Source organism: Neopelma chrysocephalum, unplaced genomic scaffold (assembly GCF_003984885.1).
Source record: "Neopelma chrysocephalum unplaced genomic scaffold, ASM398488v2 Primary Assembly neopelma1_119, whole genome shotgun sequence".
NCBI classification, from domain to species: Eukaryota; Metazoa; Chordata; class Aves; order Passeriformes; family Pipridae; genus Neopelma; species Neopelma chrysocephalum.
The window spans coordinates 569,120-591,748 of record NW_020897781.1 but is presented as its reverse complement, the minus strand read 5'-3'; the positions used below and the strand labels follow the sequence as shown (position 1 = coordinate 591,748).

At 59.4% G+C, this 22,629-nt stretch overlaps 2 protein-coding genes and 1 long non-coding RNA gene across 3 annotated transcripts; 1 reads left to right on the top strand and 2 right to left on the bottom strand.

Moving 5' to 3' along the window:
* Nucleotides 1-3,304: 3,304 nt before the first annotated feature.
* Nucleotides 3,305-4,680, bottom strand: FOXS1 (forkhead box S1). Its single transcript, XM_027697409.1, has one exon. It carries the CDS (start codon nucleotides 4,643-4,645, stop codon nucleotides 3,305-3,307), a length of 1,341 nt encoding a protein of 446 aa, XP_027553210.1. The 5' UTR covers nucleotides 4,646-4,680.
* A 764-nt stretch (nucleotides 4,681-5,444) lies between these two features.
* On the bottom strand, nucleotides 5,445-17,935 carry DUSP15 (dual specificity phosphatase 15). Its single transcript, XM_027697573.1, has 16 exons — nucleotides 17,740-17,935; nucleotides 17,106-17,516; nucleotides 15,548-15,581; nucleotides 13,537-13,619; nucleotides 13,048-13,097; nucleotides 12,352-12,426; nucleotides 11,720-11,891; nucleotides 11,342-11,551; nucleotides 8,252-8,578; nucleotides 7,782-7,971; nucleotides 7,540-7,580; nucleotides 7,181-7,286; nucleotides 6,777-6,953; nucleotides 6,299-6,694; nucleotides 6,056-6,174; nucleotides 5,445-5,955 (listed from the first exon to the last, which is right to left on the bottom strand). Exons 2-16 carry the CDS (start codon nucleotides 17,124-17,126, stop codon nucleotides 5,815-5,817), a joined length of 2,142 nt encoding a protein of 713 aa, XP_027553374.1. The 5' UTR covers nucleotides 17,127-17,516; nucleotides 17,740-17,935; the 3' UTR covers nucleotides 5,445-5,814.
* A 2,482-nt stretch (nucleotides 17,936-20,417) lies between these two features.
* Nucleotides 20,418-22,184, top strand: LOC113974347. The gene is made up of 2 exons (XR_003536528.1): nucleotides 20,418-21,294; nucleotides 21,753-22,184. It is a non-coding gene; the product is annotated as an uncharacterized LOC113974347 (long non-coding RNA).
* The last annotated feature ends 445 nt before the right edge of the window (nucleotides 22,185-22,629 follow it).

Below are 22,629 nucleotides of genomic sequence, written 5' to 3'. Positions count from 1 at the left end.
GCGCTTGCCTTCTTGTAAATAAATGTACAGGTCTGCCCACAGCCCACACCTGCCATTCTGGGGGCTGAGGAGACCCCACTCCCACCCGCAGGGGCCCTGCAGCCACGAGACAAATGAGATGAGGATGGGAAGCAGCATCCATGGGGTAGAGGGTGTGGAGAGGGTATGGTGGGGATGGGGACCACCTGGTACATCCCAGGCAGGGCTGTGCAGGCACAGAGCCAAGGGGTTCTGGTCTCTGCACTCCCCAGCCCTGAGCTGTGCTGGGGGAAGGGGAAATGAATGGATGGGTGGATAGATGGATGGATAGTCAGTCGTCAGTCAGAGGTGTCCTCAGAGCTTCAGCATCTGCCAGCATGGGGTGGGATGCCCAGGCAAGGGCTGGTAGGTGCTGGTGCCCCTCTGCCCAGGGGGTCTGCGGCTGGTCCCGAAGTGGTTAAGGCTGCCAGAGCCCGGACTCCGGCTCCCACCGCGGGTGTCCCTCCCAGCCGCTTCCTGCCGGCAGCCTTTGACCGGTTCCTGTCGGTGACCACCCCGCAGGCCTGGACGCCAGCGCAGCCCCATCTGGTTTGAGTTACGCTCCGTGGCGGTGACGTCTCCTTCCTGTCTGGCCCCAGGAGCTGCGCGTCGCCCGGTCCCGGCCCTGGCCCCGGCCGGCCACAGGGGCTGCAGGGCCCTGCTGCAGGGTGGCCATGGGGTTCCCAGATGGACCATCGGCCCTGGACGCTCCTGGCACCCCAAGCTGCTCTGGGGGATCAGTTCCTGTACAGAGCCCTGCGTGTGCACGTCTGCAGCACAGAGATACACAGGCACCAGCACATCCCAGGGTGGGCGACTCTACCCCACAGCCCAGTTTGGCAGCTCCAGCCTCTTCCTTCCCACCATGGGACCACACAGGGACACCCATCGAGGTGGGATGAGTGGGGCCACAGTTCTGACACCCGTGGAAGTAGATGAGATCCCATCCCCTGCTCCCAGCTGAGAGGCATGACAGTTTGTAAGGACCCAAAGCTCTGGGGAGTGAATTGGCCCTGCCAGGGCCAAGGGACACAGAGACAGGGCTGCTCCTGGTCCAGCACAGGCCACGGCAGCCAGTTCCATCCCTCCTGCATGGGGTCCTTGTCACCCCTATGAACGCACAGCACAGTCTGGGTGTGCATGCGTGTGTCCACAGCATCCATCCTCAGAGCCTGTAGCAGCACAAATTCCCCATGTGGGCCTCAACCCCACCCCTGTGGCACCCATACTGCCCGGAGAAACAAGGGGCCCTGCAGGCAGCACAGGGAGGGAGGGGGAGCGGGCAGTCCTCAGCACTGGCACCTGGCAGCACCAGCAGCAGCAGCAGCAGCAGCAGGTTCTCCCCGTGACCGGGTGCAGCTCAGTCCTGGCCACGGCACAGCCCAGGATGGGAGCGGGCGAGTGGGCAGAGGGCCAGGCCACCCACTGCGAGCCAGGAGCGAGCCAGGGAGGAGGCAGAGCCGGGAGAGCAGCGGGTCCATGAGCAGGAGTCAGGGTGGGCGTGGGGAAGGGGAGCACTGGGAGAGCGCACGGCTCTGATCTGCACGGCCGGGCGGTGCAGGCTGTGATGAACAGGGGTCCCCATCCCCCAGTCCGGGGTGGGCAGTGGGATGCACCACACTGCTCCCAGCACAGGCACCCCGTCCTGGGCACCGTGTGAGGCCGGGGCTGTGTGTTCCCAGCCGGGGCGGGCGATGGGCCCGGCCACGCTGCGTGGGAACCAGACGGCCCCTGGGCACGGCTGCGGCGTTCGCTTCCTCCCGCGCCCCCGGGGACCGCGCAAAGGAGGGGGCTGAGGTCAGCCGCGCTTGCCGCCGGCCGCTCCAGAGACGCCAGCATGATGTAGGCGCTCAAATATTGTTTTCCACTGGGTAGGAAAAAAAATAAAAGGGAGAAAAGAGAGGCCCAGGGTTGAGTGGCCGTCCTCGATGACGAAGGGCGGCCCCCCCCTGCCCTGCCCGGGGCTGGGACACAGCCACGGTCCAGCAGCCGCCGTCTGGGGGCTGATAACAGGGCTGACGCGGCCGCGGTGCTCCCGGTCCCCGAGTGACGGCAGTGTTGTGCCTCCGTGCCAGCATGGCCCCCGCGGAGACCCCCAAGATTGGCCAAGCTGGGGTCCCACTGGCCTTGGGGGGCCGGGGGAACTCTGCCACAGATCTGCTCCCCGCAGCAGCATGGAGAGCTCCTGTCAGCCCTACGTCCTGAGGTTGGCTGTGCTGTGGGGTCCAGGCATTGATGCTCCTGGGGAGCTCCTTGTCCCAACCTGGAAGGAGTGCACAAGTACAGCCCCCCACTTTGCCAGCATCACTCTGGCCTCGCTCCAGTGCTGCAGAGGTGCTGACTTGGATGTTCCAGCAGCGTGTGGGAAGGGGCTGGTGGCCAGGTCCCATCCTGTGGCTGTATGGGGACCCCTGCCCATGCTTGTGTCCCACAGCCTGGCCAACAGGGGCAGGTCCCTGTGCCCAGCCCGGTGTCAACAGCGGTGACTCAGCTGGTGCCTCCTCACTGGCAGCCACCCGGCGTGATTCAGGTCGGAGGAATCCACTTTCCTGGCTGTTCCCACCAGAGCTGCAGCCCCTGGCACAGCCCATCTCTTGGGGTGCCCTGGCCTCGAGGTCTGCAAGGACTAGTTGGGATCCCAGCCAGGCACTGGCTCAGCCACAAGCAGGGAGAGAGAGGGGAGGAAGCCCTGACTCCCCACAGCAGAGCCCCCACACTGTGCCACAGCCCCCGGAGTCTCCCTGGCATCTCTCTGGGGTCACACTGGTGCAAGAGCAGGGCCTCACAGTGAGGCTGGTGCCACTTGTGCCATGTGTGGCACCCGGGGTGAAACCAGGCACCTGGAAGGGTCCCAGGCACAGGGACATGACAGCGAGGCTCCATTGGGGAATAACTTCTGTTGCAGCAGATCCCCCTGGCCCCCGGGGACAAGGTTCCTTCAAGCTACCAGGGGATGGGGCTTCAGGGGGTCCTGGCCCCACATTGTGTCAGGACCTTTTCCCCAGTGCCTCCCAGGGACACAGGACCTGGATGTAGGTGCCCTGATCAGGCCATGCCCTGTGTCCCCGTGGCCTCACTGTCCAGCCAGTGGAGAGGCCAGCAGGGATGGGGGGTGTGCTGGGTGGCCTTGGGGATGTGTGTCCCCCAGCCAGCGCCTGGGCTGAGGCAGGGGGTCCCCAGCTTGCCCCTGCCCACTGCCCACCTCAAGCGGGGCACAGAGACCACAGAGGCAGCATTGGGGAATGTGCTTTATTGGGTGCTGGTGTGTACCAGGGTGGGGAGTCCCTCACTCGAAGAAGAACATGCCGGGTGTCCGGTAGAGGCAGGGGGGCAGCCCCAGGGGGTAGCCGTTCCCCCCCTGCAGTGGGATCGCAGCCCCCGTCCCCCATGGCTCCTTCTGCTCGCCCGCCCGTGGCCCCACAGCCCCAAAGGGTGGCTGGCGGGGGGCAGCAGGGGCCGGGGGGGCTGCAGCCAGGAGATGCTCCAGCGCTGTGCCGCATGGCCGCTCCTTCATGCAGAAGCTCAGCGCCTGCACCCGGCACTGGTAGCTGCTGCCCAGCACCTCGGGCCCCGGCCGGCCAAAGGAGCTGAACACGGGCAGGGAGGGCTGCATGTAGCCCTCTCCCTCCAGGAAGCAGGATGGAGGGGGCTTGCCCGTGCCCAGGAGGGTGCCAGGGAATGCAGGTGGCACCTGCCCGAATGGCTGGCCCGTCCCCAGCCCGGGGGCAGCCGGCTCCTCGCCCTCCAGCTGCCCCGGGGGGGTGCCTGGTGTGGCCGGCGAGTCCTGCGGGGGGTCCCTGTGCTGGGTGGGCAGCAGGGCGGGCAGCAGGGCAGGGTGCTGGGCCGGGTGCTCGCCGGGCAGCGGGTACTGACCTGGACGGGGCAGTTGCAGCGCTGCCGGGAGCCCCCCGAAGACAGTCTCCTTGGGTGGGCGGCTCTCGGGGGGTGCGAAGAATGGCCCCTTGGGCTGTGGCGTGTCCGGCAGGTACAGGCAGGGCTGTGTGGCCTTGGGTGGCTGACGCCGGGCACAGGGCTCAGCACACCCTGGCACCCCGGCACCCTCGGACAGCGTGGCAGGGCTCGGCAAGCGCCCCGTGGCTGCTGGTGACTTGTAGCCTCCCTCTGCCTTCCCCTCCTCAGGCAGCAGGGCAGCAGGCAGCCCCCGTGCCCGTGACCTGGGGGTCTTCCCACGCCCCTCATCCCCCTCAGTGCCCGGTGCATCCCGGAGGCCCCTCTTCCTGGTGAAGCGCCGGCGGCGCCGCAAGAAGCTGCCGTTCTCAAACATGTTGTAGCAGTCCGGGTCCAGGGTCCAGTAGTTGCCCTTGCCCGGCTTCTTGTCGTCGCGGGGCACCTTGACGAAGCACTCGTTGAGGGACAGGTTGTGGCGGATGCTGTTCTGCCAGCCCTGCTTGTTCTCGCGGTAGAAGGTGAAGCGGCCCATGATGTAGCGGTAGATGCCACTGAGGGTGATGCGCTGCTCGGGCGCGCTCTGGATGGCCATGGTGATGAGGGCGATGTAGCTGTAGGGTGGCTTGGTGGCCTCGGTGCTGGGGAAGGGGCCACCGGCTGGCTCGGGGGCTGGTGGGCTGCGCAGCACCGCGTCGCTGACGGGGAGGTCCGGCTGCATCCTCCCGGCCAGCCGCTGCCGTTCCAGCCCTGCCGCTGATCCCGCTGATCCCGCTCTGCCGCACGGCCCCAGCACGGCCCGTTAAAACCCGCCGGCCGGCGAGGGGGCGGCGGGCCCCTCCTCTGAGGGGCCGCCCAGGGCGGAGCGGGGCTCCGCCATCCAGCACTGGTCCCTGTGGACAGACGGACGGATGCGCCGCCAAGACCTGCGGCCAGCAGCCAGTGGCCCCGGGGCTGGCACAGCCGCAGCCTCCCCAGGGTAGAGGCGGGCACAGCCCCCGGCTCCCCCAGCCCCTTTTCCCACGGAAGGTTCCCACGACCTGGTTCTTATCCTGCCCTGCTCACAGTGCCCCGCCGGGCTCCAGCTGGGCCTGGAGCGGGGCTCAGTGGGGAGATGCTGGCAGGGCTGAGGGTGCTGCCTGCCCTCAGATGCCCATCTGCCCCCTGCCCACCCCAGTGCCTCAGCCCCTGCTCTCAGCCTGAGCTTGTGCCAGATCCTGTGCTGTGCCAGGTCCCTGCACCATTCCCAACCCTCAGGGTGCAGAATGGCCCCCAGAAGCCCACTCACTCCACTCACCAGGGGAAACTGAGGCACAGGCAGGGAGTGCCTTTGGGACAGGCTCCCATGTTGCCAGTTCAGTAGAGCAGCTAAGGGCACCTCGCTGCTGCTTTCAGCCCTGCCAAGGCACTCGCATGAGAGGCAGGATGGGTCTGGAGCCGCCACATGAACGGGGCTGTTCCCTTGTGGCTGGGGCTGAGTTGGCTTTGCCCACACTATGCACACTTGGCTTCCCCAGCCACCTGTGCTCCCCTCATACTGGCACCAGTCCCCCACACCAGAGCCAGCCCCTGACACTGGTACCAAAACACAACCTTTATTTCTAAGTTTCACAAATGGCAAGTCCCGGTGGTGCAAGGATGGAGCCGGCTCTGCCCCAACTGGCTGAACAGGCACACAGCAAATCCCACCTGGGGACCTCCTGGGCAATAAATACAGCACTCACGAGGGCAGCAGTGCCCGCCCACCCTGGCCAGAACCTGCCTGCATCCAGTTCCTCATGCTGAGCACCCTGTGCACTCTGCCTCGGGACACACAGCTGGAGTAAGGCCGTGGGGCTCAGAGCCTCCTGCTCTGAGACTTTATGGTGACTGAGCTCTCTCCCGCCCAGCTCAGGGCTGGCAGAGCTGTTTGAGGACATGAATAACGTGGCTGGAGGTGCCGGGGGCACAGAGCTGGGGGGAGTTGCGGAGCAGCGTTGGCCTCAAGCGCTGGGCGTGATGGAAGAGCTCCCGTGCAAACACCGGCTCCACCTGCAGAGGCACAGAGTGATGGAATAGGCACAGGTCTGTGTCCCCCACTGCGATGGTCCCAGTGCCCGGCTCAGGGTCACCAGCCCTGGTGTATACTCACATGGGCCATGATGAGCTTCTGGAAGGGGTGCCCGGCTCTGGTGGGGAATTCCTCCCCGAAGCACAGGTGGATCTGGTACTGCGGCATGAGCTGCCCATTGCTCAGGTACTCCCACAGCTCTGCAAGACACCAACCCTGTCAGGGGACAGGGGGTCCCCACGGCCTCGAGCAGCCATGCCAGGGCAGGACCTGCCCAGTTTCCCGAGGGGATTGGGGTCTCCTGGGGTGGCGGGCAGGACTTACGCTGCAGGTACTGCTGTGTGTCCAGCAGCTTGTAGGTCTTCTCCCTCTCCAGCTTGTTGGGCCAGTTCCTGTGTGGGGCCAGTGGCCCGTTCCAGTACACCCTGCCCTGGCACTGGCGCTTCATGAAGACCCCCTCGGGCGCTACCCACAGCAGGACCCCGCGCTCCAGGTGGGGCAGGAGCCGCTCCAGCACATTGGCCATGGCGGCCGCGTGGCTGTGGCCGCTGAGTGCCTGCGGTGGGGGGAACTCGATCTGCTCCATGCAGGAGGGGCCGTAGAGGCGCTCGCTGTCGGCCGGCACGGCGCGGCTGGTGATGCGACAGCCCTCGGCCGTGCGGGTGGTCACCTCCTTCACCAGCACGTCGCAGTAGTAGAGGCGGATGTGGAGCCAGCAATCTGGGGCAAGGGGAGAGTCAGCCTGCGGGCAGCCCGGGCTGGTGGGGCTGTCCAAGGCATTGCCCACCAGTGTGGCTCCTACCTGAGTTGTTGACATCTTCCACAGGGAGGTAGGACTGGGGTCTGGGGAGGAACTGCCCATGGATTGGGTTCCAGCCGTAGAAGACTCCTCTCACGAGGTACCCTGGACCAGGGCAGAGATGAGGTGGTAAAGGGATGTGGGCAGTTGTCCTCGAGGACTCCCAGGTGTTCTCCTGGCCTGGTGGGCAGCAGGGTCCTTTGCACCATGTTTGCTCATTACTGGGCTTCATAAGAGCCCCTAAGTACATGATTAAGTGGCTTTGCAGGGACCAGGAGGGAGTCCCCAGCCCCTGTCTTCATCCCCAGAGGTGTTGCCTCCACAGAGCAAGAGAGCAGGATCTCTCCTGCTGGGAAGTGTGTGCTCCCTGCCACCAGCCCCATCCTGTCCGCAGGGACCCTCCTCACCTCTCTCAGTTGGATGGGCAGAGAGCAGGGGCTGTGGAGATCTGTGGTCTGCCTCCAGTGTGTCTTTCTGGCTTTCCTCCTTCTTTGGACTCCCTGCAGTGCTGCCCTGGGGGTAGGAATGGCTTCAGTGAGGGCTGAGCTGGCAGCAGGGGTCCCTGAGCTGGCTCCTGCCTCTGCCATGACCTCATGCACCAGCAGATCCCCTGCCAGAGTCTGGCAGCTGCATGGCACAAGGGACTCTCAGCAATGCCCCATGGGACAGACACAGGCAGTGTGCAGCCTGGAGAGCAGCTGACGGACGAGGGGAGTTTTGGGGGTCCCACCTTCTCCCCTGCCCGGATGGCACTGGGTGAGCTCACCTGCTGGTCCTCACTGCCTGGGGACTGTGTGTCACTGTCCTCTGCAGAGAGCAAGGAAAGACCGATGAGCCCCTGGTAAACAGCAGGAACAGTCCCAGGAAAGGCAGCTGGCTGCCCAGGACACCCAGAGAGGAAGAGGAGTAGGAAGGAAGGGTGATGTCTGCAGGACATGGGGCTCGTACAGTCATGGTGCAGGCAGCAACCCCACATCTGGCACAAGAGGAGGGACGACAGGGACGTACCTGCATCACAGGCTCTGTCAGTCACGATCTGGTACACTTTGTAAGGCTCAGAGATATCCAGCTGGCTCCGCTCTGGCACCTCCTGGAAGTCGGTGCTCTTGTTGAGGGCACAGCGGAGACGAGTCTTCCAGGTGGAGGGGTCAGCCTTGTCCGTCCCTTCCTGGTACTTCCCTTTGTAGATGGCCCAAGCCTGAGGGACAGAGGGTGCCCTGTGCTGCGGGGGCTGCCCACACCCCGGCCCCTCGCTCTGCTGCCCAAGGGGACCCTCCGCGGTACGAATGCACCAGGGCTGGGGGGGACCGTGGGGAACCGGGGCTATGTGTCCTGGGGGGTCCCAGGGGAGCACACGGAGCCGAGCAGCAGGGAGCCCCAGGCAATGATGAGCTCCGGGGGTGTGCACGGAGCCCCGGGGGGGCGAGTCCCGGGGGCGCTCCCAGGGCCAGGTGGTGATCGCGGGGAGCCCGGGGTACCTTGAAGAGCGCGGCGTCCTGCTGCTGCCGGTAATCCTGCTTGGCCGCGTGCTTCCAGGGGATGCGGAAGAGCGTCCGGTGCCGGTTCTCCCAGCGCAGCCCCGGGTACCGGCCGCTGTCGATCTGCGCGATCAGCCACTCCTTCAGCCGCATGGGCGCCCCCGGCTCCGCCATCGCGGCCCGGCGCCGAAACCGAAAGCGGCTCCGGCTTTCACTTTCCTTTTCCCGGCCCACGCTGCCGGCTCTGGCTGCTCCACGACAGAGGGGACGGTTCTTAAATTTTTTTCTTTGACTCAGGTTTCCCGCAGCGGTGTCTGACGTCCGAGTTCAGGAACGAGTGATGCAGTAATTGAGCAGTGCAGCAGTGGGACTCCGGGAGGGACCCCCAACAAAGGCATCCCCGGGGTTTCTTGCCCTCACAGTCAGTGCACCCATGTACACCAATGGAGATTTTAGGCTCTTTCTGTTGCTCATTGGCTCCTGCAGAGTCCTGGGTGACCAACCTCCAGCCCGGCCTGTGCCGCAGGTAGAGGGAAAGGGTGGGCGCCCATTCCCTGCTGTTACCTAAGGCTCAGCCTTTTCCTGTCACCCAGAACACAATGTGCAGCTCGCACTGGTAGTTTACACACCTAGATACTCGCACTAGGTGTATTTCTCAACACAGGCACCCTGCACCCACAGAGGAGGGGACAGGGCACTAGAAAGCACGTGGAATTCCCCTGTACCCCTCCAGGGTGCCTCCCTTTAGACTTTTAGGACTCTCACTTGCTACCCAAAGGGAGCAAGGGACCCTGCTCCCCCATCCTCCTGCTTTGAGGATCCAAACACCTCCCAGCCCCAGGGACTGTGTCCTCCCTGGGACCAGCAGGTCATCCCGCGGGTGTGGGGAGCTGCGGGAACAGCACGGAGTTTCCAGGGTGGTGTGAGCAGTCACATGTTCCCATGTCTCAGATCTCTCCTCTGTTCTTATCTGTCTCTGCTCAAGTCTGTGTCGCGGGGCTCTGTGCCCTGAGTTGAACAGGAACAGGGTGGGAAGGGCGGATGAGCTGCGCCAAGGGCTGCTGGGGCCGGGGAGGAAGCCTGACTCATCCTGCACCAGCTCCCCGCTGGCCCTCAGCAGGGCACGGGCTGGGTCGCTGGACCACCCTGCGGTGACACTAGTCCTGGCTCCTTCATCCCTGCTGCAGAGCCCCATGTCACTGTGCAGGGAAACCCAGCTCCTCTGCCCTGCTGCAGCCCCCCCCGGCCACCTTTTGCAGCCCCTCAGGTCCCTTTTCCAGCTCTGAGTCAGAGAAATTCACCTCTCGAAGGGAGGCTCCTGAGAGCTGCTGGGGCTGCAAAGTCTCCAAATGAATAATCAGCAGCAGAGCGCCCCGGCTCGGGCTTTCCAAAAGGACGTGTGGATGGGACATGGCCACGTGGCACAGAGGGCACATGGGGCCACGGCGGGTGTACGACCCAGCCACACAGGCAGGGGTTTTCTCTCCTTACTGAGCCTGTCCGGGGCCTCTCTGATGCAGAGCAAAGCCCAGGCAGCCCCTGCACCTCTCTGCTGGGCGTGCCGGGGGGCCACATTCCGGGAAAAGGGCCTGGGACTGACGGCCAGAGAACCCACACGTCCCCCTTCTGCCTTGGGAAGTGGAGCAATGGCAAGGGGTCATTGCAGAGCCTCTCAGTGGCTTGCACAGATTACATTCAAGGCCGGGAAATAATCGCAGCCGCCGGCTCTTTTGCCAGCCCCGGCCCCCTGGGATAAGCTTTATCGGCCAGGGATTTCATGTGCTGTGACAGCCGCGTGGTGACGCGGGACCCGGGGGATCTAATTACCCGGGCATCAGCGAGGAGGATCAGGAGCCGGATTCCACACCAGATTCCCCACTGTGCTGTTCCCTGTGCGGGGAAGGTGAAGCTGCTTAACCCTTAAACTTTTCACGCAGAAATGAGCTTCAAAAAGGAGTCAAACATTAACTCGTGGCTAACCCTGCCCTCGCCCGGGGTTTTCCGAGTTGTGCAAACCAGATCTGCCAAAATGAATATATTTTGCTGTGCTGCTGAGCTGGGCTGGAGGGGCCACAGCCCTGTGTGGCTTACAGCGGGAACAGGGGAATCCCTGCGTGTAAACACCTTGGCATAGCGTGTCCCAGCATGGGAGGGTGCAGCTGTGCATGAGGCACACATCCATCCCAGCTGTGTGGTCCTGGGGTGCAGGGCTACCACCCTGCTGGGTGCTGGGGGGCCAAAGGGTGCCAGAGAGCCCTGGCCTGGAAGCAAGGGAATTGGAATAGCAGCCTGGCAGGAGCTGGGAGGAGAGGGGGACCCCACACCAGGACCTTCCTCCTCAGCATCCCTGTTCCAACCCAGCCACCACAGGGGAGTCAGACCACAGAGAAGGGGCGTTTATTACTCAGGGACATAGAAAGTCTTTAAGCAAAATGGCTTAAGGCTCTAGTGAGGTCTGGCCAGGTTAAACGCTTGGTTCCCACCTGTTGCAGATTGTGCCCTGGAATGGGCAGGAATGGGGTGCAATGGATTCCTAAAGCTACAGTGCTTGCTCAGGGCTTGTGCTTGGCCAGGTTGGAGCTGGACCCTCGTCTAGGAGCCAGTGTGGTGGCATTACCTGCTGACACACCAGTGTGTCCCTGCTCCGCAGCCACCTGGGCGCTGGGAGCTTGTGCTGCTGGTGGGAAAACTGCTCTGAGAGGAGCACCAGCTCTCCTGCACCCTGTGCACCCTGAGGCCTGTGCAGTGGGTACCCAAGTGCTAAAGCTGCTGCTGGCAACACCTGGGTGCTGGTCTGTGGCAGAAGAGACCCCCTCTGTGTTCTGGCCTGAGCCTGCAGTGACTTGGGGGCAGAGACCCGCGTCCCCAGCATGCCAGATGCAAAGAGGATGAGCCCAGCGTGTGCTGCAAAGTCCAGCAGTTCCCATGAATCCCACCCACACAGAGGGTGGCATGCTCCCAGCCCAGAAGAGAAGAAGGAGATGGGCTTGGTGCAGGTCCTTGCCCAGTGCTCCCCATCCCACTGTGTTGTGTCCTTCATCTCTCCCAGGCTGTTGCGTGATTCTCGCTGCTCTCCCTTGGCTGGGGTCACTTCAGACAAGCCGGGATGCAGGAGAACGTCCTCTTCACCCGCAGCAGGAAGGGACTTGTGCTTCTGATGTCTCTGGCTCTTGGGACCAGTCCTTGCTGAGCTCCCTCTGTCCTGGATGTTCCTTCTCTCCCTGCTGGCAGCAAGGCCTTTATTTCTTCCTCATCATTGAAAGGGGATGTCCCATACCTCTGCTTCAGGTGCCTGCGGACCTGGGGAAGGAGTGAGAAGCAAAATAAGGTGCCAGTTTCCAAGGGCAGGTCCAAACCAGCCAGAAAAGGGAGTGGGGAAGAAACGGAGTCCCCTCAGGACCTGTCCTTGCTCTGAGGCCCATGGCAGGCTCAGCAGAGCAGAGCACAGGTGGCAGAGGCCGGTCCCACCTTGCGGGCTGCGCTGCCGCCGAACTCAGACAGCTGCTGCCTGAAGCCAGGGTTGGGGTTGGCGACGGGCCGGATGGTTCTGATGGCATCCAGCACCTCCTGGCAGCTCAGCTCCGTGACGACCATGACATACGCAACGACCACGGTGGTACTGCGGGAGATGCCAGCGAGGCTGGCAAGGGAAAGTGCAGAAAGGCTTGGGTTGGTGGCACACCCTGAACCCACACTCCCCTCTTCCTCCACCCCTGTGCCTCAGTTATTGCAGTTCCTCTTTTCCAAGGACTTGCTCTCCCAGAGGTCTGAGGCCTTCCAAGGTCCTGGCCATCAGTGCCTATAAATACCCACTCCTCCCCAGGGAATGGGAGCAGCGGCCGCTGCCTGGCTGCCTGCCCCAAACCTCGCTCATCCCACATGCTCAGCTGCAGCAAGAAACTGCCCTGGCTCCAGGACTGCCTGCATCCCGCTGGATTTGAGTCACAAGCTGCAGCTGAGGGTGGATCCTGGGTGGATCTGTGGGCACGGAGCCCTCTGGCACAGGCTGGCTTTGATCAGGGGTCTGCAGCCCAAGTGAGGGGCTGGATCTCTGCTGAGCTGAGGAAACACAGCACCAGGCATGGGGGAAGAAGCATTACCAGTGGACGAGGCAGTTCCCTCCATGCAGGCGACACTGGTGGATAAAACTGATGCATTCCTTGAAGTGCCTCTTGCTAGCAGGAAAAATAAATCAGACAGAATAAGAACTTCAGGGGTGGAACAGGATTTTTGGCCACAGGCAGAGCAGCCCTGTGTGTTTGAGTTGCTTTAGGGGCTCTGCCAGCCACTGCTCAGACCTGAGCAGCTCAGTGCAGTTTATTCCCAAGGGAAGGTGGATCTGCCAACTCATGCCATGCTTGAGCAGGGGACACTGCTGGGGATGGATGGGGCTGCCCTGTGACTCATGTGACTCGTGCTGGGGCAGTGGGATGTTGGCTGCTCACACCTTCAGCCACTTCAGCACCCTTGGCTGGCTCCTTACCCTTTACCTGCTCTTCCTCCTCCAGACAACTCCCAGGAGGATGCTTGCTGCTCCTGTCCATGGGTGCTGCAGAGGGGCTGCCCATTGCCTCACCTCAGGGCTTGGAGCCATTCACAGTGGTCACTGTACTGGGATGCTGTTGGGGCCCAGGGGTGGTCCCCAGCACTGCAGCATCACACCTTTAGCCTGTGGGTTGCTGTGCTTGAGGAGCTGGAGGCAGCACCTCAAGGGCTTGGGGTGCTGTGAGCCTCGCCCCTGGTTGCCCTGCAGACCCCAGCCCTCGAGCATTCCCTGGCCTCCTCGGGGTACTCACATGTTGGCCTCAGGGGTGTCAGGCAGGGGGATGCGGAGGTAGGTAATATCCTGGAAGACACAACAGGAAGAGAAAAAGCTCAGGCACTGTAGTCAGGGTGTCATATGTGCTCACAGCTGGGCTGGCAGCACCTTTGCTCCTCACCCAGAGCTGCCTCTGGAGTTTCACTCCCCCTGCACAGCATCCCCCTACATGGGGAGGAGGCCACACTCTCCCTTGGGTGAGGGGGAGGGCAGGGGAACACCGGCAAGTCGTGGGTGGGGATGGGAAACAAGATGAGACTGGAAAGCTGGAAATTGTTTCCTGTCAGTGTTCAAGGCCGGGTTATAGTCCCAAGCCAGTTTCCCATGCCGGGGGGGCTGTCCAGCTCCTCTGGGAGCAGTGACCAGGGAGAGGTGTACGTGCCATGCGATGCTCAGAGGGGGAACAAGATGCAGCACGGAAGGAGCTGCAGGGATCTACACAGTGGTATCAGGTGCAGGATCCTACCTTCAGCAAGGGCTGGGGGGATTCATGGATCGAAACGATGTGGGTGATCTTGTTCCGGCTTAGCTGCTCCAGGTCTTTGGCATCTAAAGGATAAAATTAGAAACCAACATGTATTCATTTCTTACCCTTCTCTTCCCACAGTGCACCCACCGTGCTCCTGCAGCCAGCCAGCACTCAGAGCCTTTCTCCAGCAGATCAACTGCACCCCACCCCCACGTGCAGCAGCACAGACATGGGCAAACATGGAAATCTGGAATGCAAACCCCGTGATCCCAAACCACAGACCTCTCCCTGTAAAGGTACTTGCCCTCTCTGCTTATGCTGGGGGAAGCAGTCACACCTGCAGAGAAACACTCTGTGGCAATGTCCCTCCTGCCTGTACTTGTCCCCAGTTTGGGAGGAGACTCGTGCCCTGCCTGCACCTCCCTGGGCAGACACACCCAGCAGTGGGACTTGCTGCAGCCTGAAGGATCTGCTTTGTCTTGTGAATTATGGAAGTGGAGCTGCAGCAATTCATATCAACTCTTGGTTTGCTGTAGAAAACACATGAGCAGTGACTTGCAGTGCTCTGGTGTGTCCTCTCTGCAGCCATAAGGACAGGTGTGGGGTGTCCTCAGCTGTCTGGGGGGAATATGCCCTGCCTCTCAGCAACCCTTCAGCACCCTGGCCATGATCCTGGTCTCTGGTGCAGCACAACAGTTCTTGTGCTGGGAAGGGAGCGTGCTCGTCTTCCTGGGCAACTTCCAAGTGTCTCCCGTTCATGCCATGACCAGCGGACGCTGCAGGAGCGGCTGGGGAGGAAGAGGAACATTTGCCCATCTCATTCCTTTGGGTTTCTGAACTTTCACGTGGTGTAAAACCTTGGCTCAGGAATTCAGACTGTGATGTGCTAACGGCATGATGTGAATTTTAATAGGAGTGAGTCTCCAGGGAGAGGCTCTGTGGGGGAGCTGTGCTGTGCATGTGGGGAGGGACGTGGGGACCCTTGTGGGGACTCACACAGCACCCACCACCTTCCCATCTTCCTTGGCAGGCACTGACGGCAAGTAGTGACACTGGAATCAAGGCTTACAGGGGCTGGAAAAGCTTCCAGTTAGAGAAAACATCTCTGTGAGCTTAATGTTGTGGACCTGGAATCTTGTTGTCACCCTGGATTGCTTGGCCGAGCAACGCTCAGGAGGCATCAGACCAAGACCCCACAGCAGAGCTGCTCACAGGAACCCCTGTGATGAACTTGGGAGCTGGGTAGCCTTGTCCCTCTGCTCCCAGCAAGCCACAGCCCCCCCCAGCCCACCCCAAGGTGCTCCATAGGGTGCAGGGAGTACAGGGCTGCCATTCCAGTGACATTTCCTTAGCAGTTCACACCAGTGGTTTTAAACTTTCCCAGAGCTTACTGCAGAAATCAAGCTGCCAAAGGACCCATGAGGGAGGTGGGAGCACTAATAAATGTTGGTTTTTTATGGCAGATGCCAAGCCTTGGTCATGAATTGTTCCCTGGTAATGAAAACCCCTTAAAATAGTGACTTGGTGTGAGAAGGGGCGATTCTGCCTCTGGGAGAAATTCCCTCCTGAGGGTGAGCAGCTCCCTCCTGCCTTCTATAGCTGTGAAACTGGGAAGCACCATCCCAAGGTGCCCCAGTCCTGCTTCCTCACACTGGTGTGGCACCACCAGCTCCTCTGCTCCCGGCACAGGATCCATTTCCCCCCACTTTGGCCCCTTCACCCTGGGTGTCTGAAGAGCTCAGGGCAGCCTTTAAATCAGGAAACCATACAAAGGCAGAGGGTCTCTGCCTTGCATTCCTCACAATGCCTCCAATCCACTGCTGCCACCCCAAACCAGGCAGCAGAGCAGAGCAGAGCAGGTGGTGGGTGCAGGCAGGGCAGCGGGAGCAGGCAGGGCAGTGGGAGCAGGCAGGGTGTCAGGCAGAGTTTGCAGGCAGGGAGACACCAACTCAAGCAAGCCCCACTCCCCAGCTGGAGGACACCTCTGCAGCATCTGGGTTCCGCTTACCGACAAAGTTCCCAAGGTAGAGGCCAGGAAGGATCTGTGGAACACAAGGGGAAGTGGCAGCGTGAGCAGTGACCTTGTGCTGAGGGACCCAGTGTGCTGGGACCCCCTTTGGGAAGCAGCAACCTTGGCTGGAGGAGCCAAAGTTCTGGTGTCTGAGGTGACCATCACCAGCCCCAGGGCAGGAATGGTGCTGGTGCATTCCCAGGGCTGATGCTGCCCTGGCATCCAGGACACGGGGCTGGATGTAACCCTGGCACCTGCAACCATCTGATGCTGCACCCTCATGGGTGCTGGCAGTCAGACATGGCGTTTTTTATTGCTCATCTTGTTTATCATCAATAAATCCACCGTTGGGGTTTATTACCTGAGCTCAGCAAGTTCATACACCTCTGTACAGCCTTGGACTATACCCATGACCCACGTAAGTCCTGCTGCCTGAGAGATAGGAAAGCAACAGGCACAGAGAAGCTTGGGGGGATTTGGCTGTCCCCCTCCCAGCCCCAAGCTCTGTTCCCCACACTCTGCACTGCAGGGAGCCCATTTCTCACAGCCCAGGCATAGATTGCTCTGGACACCGTGCCTTCAGCTCATTTTCCCCTGGGAAATTCCACTTCTCATAATGAAAGGATAATTACTTGACAAGGCCTCTATTAACAGCATTGCAGATGCAGAAGCAGGACACCTTGCAACCCTTCTGACACAGAGCTGTTTTATATTCTCCCTCACTCACAGCCTGGGCAGTGAAGGGCTGTTCAATCCTGTATCCAGCTGGTTCTCCCCCAGCTTCTCCCTGCAGCAATGTTTGGTGCCCAGGGCAGGTGGAGGTGATTTCCACCAGCACAGCTGGGCTCACACTTGTCTCATTGCTCACATTTGGAAATGTTTCTCTCGGTTGAACAGCTTGGGTTTTTTTATGATTCCTAAGATTTTAGATCCATTTTCTACCGACGGGGTGCCTTTAACTCGCAGCTGCGGCACTGAGAGGAGCGGGTGGGAGAGAGAGCCAGTTAGCAAGGGCAGCTCCCAAGGGCAGGGCACTGAACCATGAATAAACAGCACGTGTCTGTCCCCAGCACCCTGCTGACCCACTCCTCGCAGGAGAAAACGGGACAGCACATAAATAAAATAGTGCCCATCCCCTCTGCCCAGTGACGCCAAGCCCCATGCACAGCCCAGCCTCACTAAGCAGGGGGTGTGGGACCACCAGGCTCGGGGTCTCACAGGGCTCCCGGTGTGTGCTTGGAGCTCTTCCTTAGGGTTAAGGCTGTTGGGAAAGGTTCCCCCCTCCCTCGAAGGGGCTCGCTGTGACCCCTGCCCTCCACAGCCCCTAAGCAGTGGTCGGGACGGGCCCTGGCGCAGTGTCCCGGTCTGTTTTTCTCCTCCGGTTCTACTCGCTCTGTCGGCAGGTAAACAAGCTGCCTGAGAGCCGAGTTCTGCGCCGGATCCCGTGCCGGGAGGTGAAACGCCGCTTGGCAGGGCAGGGGCAGCCGCCAGGTGAGGGTCTCCCACCTTCGGCCCCGGACGGACCGCGGAGCAGCCGCCCCCGCGCCCCCGTTACCTGGCTCATGCCGTTCCCCATGGCCGACCGCGGGCGCCGGGGGAGGGCACGGGGCGCGAGTGTCCTTGTCCCCAGTGCTGCCGTCCTCCCCGTCCCCGGGCGCGGCTGCCGTCCCCGCTCCCTGGTCGGGTTTCCGTCATGAAGAGCTCGGTTCCTCCGGGGTCGCTGCTCGTTGCCAGCGCGGCGGGGCCGGGCCGGTGGCTGTGCCGGGGCGGAGGGGACCGCGGCCGCCGTGCTCCGCGGATCCTGCCGAGGCCCTTCCCCGGCTGCTCCGCCGCTGCCGCGCACCGGCTGCTGCCTGGCCGGGAGCAGACAAAGGAGGAGAAACTCCCCCCCTGCGCCGTGGCGTGGGAGCACGGGGCCGCGCTGGCTGCTGCCTGTCGCCGCTGCCCGCGGCCGCACAAGGCTGCACTGTTGGGAGAAGAACAAAACCTTTGTCCTGCTCCATCAAGGAAGGTCTGTGCGGCCACGCGGCGAAGCGCCCGGCAGCGTGCCCACCCCTGCCCACGCCGTGCCCACCCCTGCCTGCGCCATACCTACCCCTGCCCTGCCCGCATCGTGCCCACCCCTGCCTGCGCCATACCTACCCTTGTCCTGCCCGCTCTGTGCCCACCCCTGCCCGCTCCGTGCCCACCTGCAGGCAGGTGCCGCAGAGTCCCTGCCTTGCCCGGGGCGCTGCGCGACCGTCCCGGCGACTTTGCAGGGCAGCGGGATGGGCAGTGCCAGCGGGGGCCGGGGGCGAGGGGTTCCCGCTGCCCGTCACCAGCCGCCGCAGCGCTCAGGGAGGGTCGGGCCGAGGGTGCCCCGGGGGGCTCGGGGCGGACCGGGGGGTTCGGGCCGGTTTTGGGGGGGCGGTGTCGGGGTTCGGGTGCCGCGCGCGCCCCCTGGCGCACGGCGGCGCGGTTGCCATGGGGACGGGGGGGGATGGGGGGGATGTGTCGGGGGTCGCAGCCCAGCCCGAGGGGCTCCCGGGGGGCTCCCAGCGCTGTATCCCCGCTCCTGCACATCCCCCGGGCAGCGTGGTAAGGCCCAGCCGCTCCCTGTGCAGCACAGCCCTCCCCCTCTTCCTTCCCCAGCCCTGTGTGGGGAGTATCCTTGAGAGCTATGGGCGAGTTTAGATGCAACACGTAACACAGAATCACAGAATTAATTAGGTTAGAAAAGGCTTCTGAGATCGTCGGGTCCAACCTATGACCAAACACCACCACGTCAGCTAGACCATGGCACTCAATGCCATGTCCAGTCTTTCCTTAGACGCCTCCAAGGACGGCGGCTCCACCACCTCCATGGGCAGCCCGTTCCAATGTCTAATCACCTTTTCTGTGAAGAAATTCCTCTTAATGTCCAACCTGAACCTCCCCTGGCGCAGCCCTGTCCTGTCCTGGGTGTTGTGTCCATGCAGCACAGCAGCTGAGCAGGATGTGATCCCACTGGGAGCCCTTACCCTCACCAGCCATGGCATTTGAGCAGCCTGGTCTAGTGGAAGGTGTCCCTGCCCATGGCAGGGGGTTGGAAGGGGATGGTCTTCAAGGTCCCTTCCAACCCAAACCGTCTGTGACTGTGAATGGAGTCTGAGGATGGTTTGTAATGCTGGGCTGACACCTGTGGTGGTTCAGGAGTGGTGGGGCTGGGCTGCTGTAGGGTTCCTGTGGGCAACTGCCTGCCCTGGAGAGGTGGGTGCTGGCTGCATGGAAGAGCTACAGTAGGAATAGTAGAACACGGATTGTAAGACCTGCTCTATTCTAGCTCCCCGTGTTCATGCAGAGAGACAGAAAATCGAAATTGAGCTTCCTCCTTCACGTAGAAAAAGCAGTTCTCAATGGTATCCCTATTTATTTATTTTTCCCCTCAGAGTATGTGGTGCAGTTGGTCCCCAGAAACTTCTCGAGGGTAATTAAAGTGAGTCAGACTGTGGGAGCATTTGTTGTGCTGAATCTTATATTTCTCTTTCTACCCAGCTGAGTCAGAACAGCTGCTTAGCAAAAGATCTGAAGAGATTTTGGAAGGAGTTAGAAAAAGAAGCAGGAAAGCCTGAGGCAAGAAAATGTGCCTTTATTCTGAAGACCCTCAAAATGCCTTCAGAGTACTACTTGTTTGTGGAAGCATTTTGCAAGAACCCTGGCATCACTTGGGTTATGAAGCTGGTAAGTGTGTGCTTTCCCAAGGAAAGTGAGAGATGAATAGATGCCTTCGTTCCGCAGAGGGAGAGGAAAATATGCAGGAAACCCGCAGGAAGAATTGGGCAAAGCAAGGTGCCGTGGAGCAGCAGTGCTCCTGGCCAGGTTCCTGGTCAACATGTACCACCAAAACACTGCTTCTTGTGTAACAGTTTATTTCAGCAGTGGAAAGTCATCTCAGTTTATTTGTAGAGCCAAAGTTAACTCAGTGGTGAGGGTATAAAGTGCAGAGCTCAGTGTGGAGGAACAGAGTGTGCTCCCGGAGGTTCTGGCCGAGTTCATGCTCTGAAATCTTTCAGTTCTGCTGCAGGTGTGCAAGAAGGTGTGTGTGGGGGGGTGGTGGTGTGCAGGGCAGGTGGTTAATTTGGCTTCTGGTTAATGAGCATCAGCCCCTAAAGAGGGATCTATGAAAACATCTGTTCGGTTTTAGGGAAATCCCACTGCATTAGATGTCAGCCAGTGTAAGTCTGGCGTAAGCTTACTGAGTGGAATTCTATCCTGAGAATGTAAAGACATTAAAAGAGACTCATTATCAGAGAATCTCAGAAAGGTTTGGGTTTGAAGGGACCTTAAAAACCACCTCGTACCAACCTCCTTCCACTAGACCAGGTTGCTCCAAGCCCTGTCCAACCTGGCCTTGGACACTTCCAGGGATGGGACATCCATTAGCAGCCTGGAGCACAAGCTGGGGTAGGTTTGGTTGGAATGAGCTTCTCTCTGCTCTGAAGTTAGAGACATGAAGGGGAGCCTTGTGCTCTGAATCACCTTTGTCCCCCCAGACCTACAGCTGCCTGGAGCTGTGCCGAACACACCAAGTTCCACTTCAGCCAGGGACCTGGGGATTAAGGAAAAATTGTGCTTCCTTTAGAAATTCTGACAGCACAAATTGACACTGAGAAATGCCTTTGCTTCTGCTGGAGGCTTCAAGCCATTTAATGTCTTGAGTGTTGTGCCATGGTGCCTAATTTAAAACACACCCATCCGTGAGCCCTGCGAGTGAGCAGTCCCTGTGCTTTGTGCAGCAGGTCTGGCAAGGAGGCTGGGACAGGAGGATTTGTCTTACCCTTGTGAGAAGTGACTGGGAGGTAATTATGCAAACTAACATGTGAATTACAGCCAGGAGGATAGCAGCTAGTGATTATCTAACTCTACAAATGGGAATGTGTTAATTGGCAACAAAACCCTTAAATTAAGCTGATGTTATGCCCCACAACCTCAATTAACATGGTAAATAACCACAACACAGTAAACAAGGATATATGAAAAGCCTGTGATTACTGAAATTATACCAACAACATAAACAGTTTGTGGCTGACCTCAAAACTTGAGCAGGCAAGTAAAAATAAACCTCATGTTACTCCTTCTGGTGTTGTGATGTCCCGAGTTGCCCACTCCCACCCTCAGAGGCAGTAGTAGGTCAGGACATGCCCAATGTTGCATCCTGGGGCTGCAGGAAGCAGGACCTGCTTTGGAAGGTGTTCCTGGGGAGCTGCTCCTCGGGTGCCTTATCCGGGCCACTCCTCATCCTCTTTTGTACAACGTGCAGTCAAGCCTGTCTTCAGGATTTTTCTGCTCGTTTGCCATAGTTCCCCGATATTTTTCTTGACTTTCCTGTTTAATTAAGTTCTTCTATAACATACACAAATTTAAAATGGGACTTCAAATTCCCAACAACATATGTTGCGTTACGTATATTTCTGGAAGCGCGTGACAGAGTTTGTTTATTCGGTGCTGTGGGACTTCCCCATAGGCTGCCTTTCCTCCAGGAATCCTCCAAACACAAATCTGAGCTTTTTTTGTTGGATTCCCCTGCCCCCATAAACTTAAATAAACGTGCTTGCACACAAACAGCTGATGAATCAGGTTATGCAGGGCTTCTGCGCTGGAATTCTGGGAAACCGCAGGAATTGCTAATGTTCACGCCACTAACTCTGCTCTTCCATCTGTAGGTTGGCAAGTCACAAGGTGAGGAAATGTTCCTGAAAACTGAAGGATATAATTGATTGAAGAAGGTGAGAATGACTCTGTCTCTTCTTTGGGAATATCCAAAGGGCATTTTGTTCTTCTTGCTTTTATTTCATCCTCTCCTTCTGCCAGTGGCTTGGTCTGTTCTCCTGTGCCCTTCTGCTGCAATATTCCTTCATCATTCCCCAGGGCAACAACAAAGGCTTTTACAGTGTATTTTGCAAAATGGATACTTGCTCTGGGATCTACTTCTTACACTTTGTGTACATATTTAGACACAAACTTTCAATCTCAGGTACACATAACACCAGGCAGAAACTGGGTTATATTCTACATTTATATATATAAATATATTTTATATATAATATACATATATTTTATAATATATTTGTACTGTACATTCTTGGGGTGGTCGTGCACAGCCCCAAGAGCTGGACTTTGATTCTTGTAGGTCCTTTTCAACTCGGGATTTTCTGTGATTCTAAGATTTCTCTCCACTTCATAGGTTGAAAGTTTGACATGCGACTTTATGTTCCAGCGACAGCTGTAAGTGCAAACCACCATTATTATGCCAGAAATGGATTTCCTTCACTTAATGCCCAGTTGCTCTTTTCCTCTTCTCCCAGTACACTCCTCTGAAGGCCTGGTTATACTGAGGTGGATTTGCTTGCTTTTCTAATGCATGATTTACTCAGAATAGCAGAGGCGATCGCTGTATCCTGCCTGTGCCATATGGAAGGGTAAGAAAAGGACTGTACAGTTCTACTGCCTGGTATTAGATACATCAGATGAACTTTGTCACTTCCAGCTCCTGCAAACACCTACAGGACTCGGCTGTCCCATCGCTGCTGTTGTCACCCTGTCTCTCTCCAGTCCTTTTTCATTGGAAAACTGGTGTCACCAGATCACTGGAAATGTCAGTTTGACAAATCAGCTCAGAACAAAGCTGAAATGTCACTCCTGGTTTTATTGTTAGTGGTTGAATTTTGGCAGCCTTTCTTCTTCCTTGGGTTCACAGAACGTAAGGACAAGGTGATTCACGGGGGAGAACTATTTGATTTCCAATGTGTCACACTTGCTGCTGTATTGAGTTTGATAGCTTTCATTTGATTAACACATCTTCCCAAAAGGTATGCCACCTCAATTTGATGGCTTAGGAGACAGGAAAATCCATCACTTCCCTCTGAGAAGGTTCAGCAGAGTTCATGCTTGCTCTGAATGATCAAAAGCCTTTACAGAGTGGGGGTGCAGCAGCCTGCCTTAGGGGGAAGGTACACTGAGGTTTGGAGACAAGGTGACATGAAGAGTTTCATGGAAAACCATGGAATGGTTTGTTTTGGGAGGGTCCTTAAAGCTCATCTCATTCCAACCCCTTGCCACAG

Coding starts and splice junctions, on each gene's coding strand:
- FOXS1 (XM_027697409.1), bottom strand. CDS start 4,645: ATGCAGCCGGACCTCCCCGTCAGCGACGCGGTGCTGCGCAGCCCACCA.
- DUSP15 (XM_027697573.1), bottom strand. CDS start 17,126: ATGGGGAACGGCATGAGCCAG. Junction 6,695..6,776: donor GGAAGATGTCAACAACTCAG/GTAGGAGCCACA, acceptor CCCTTGCCCCAG/ATTGCTGGCTCCACATCCGC. Junction 6,175..6,298: donor CACACAGCAGTACCTGCAGC/GTAAGTCCTGCC, acceptor GGTGTCTTGCAG/AGCTGTGGGAGTACCTGAGC.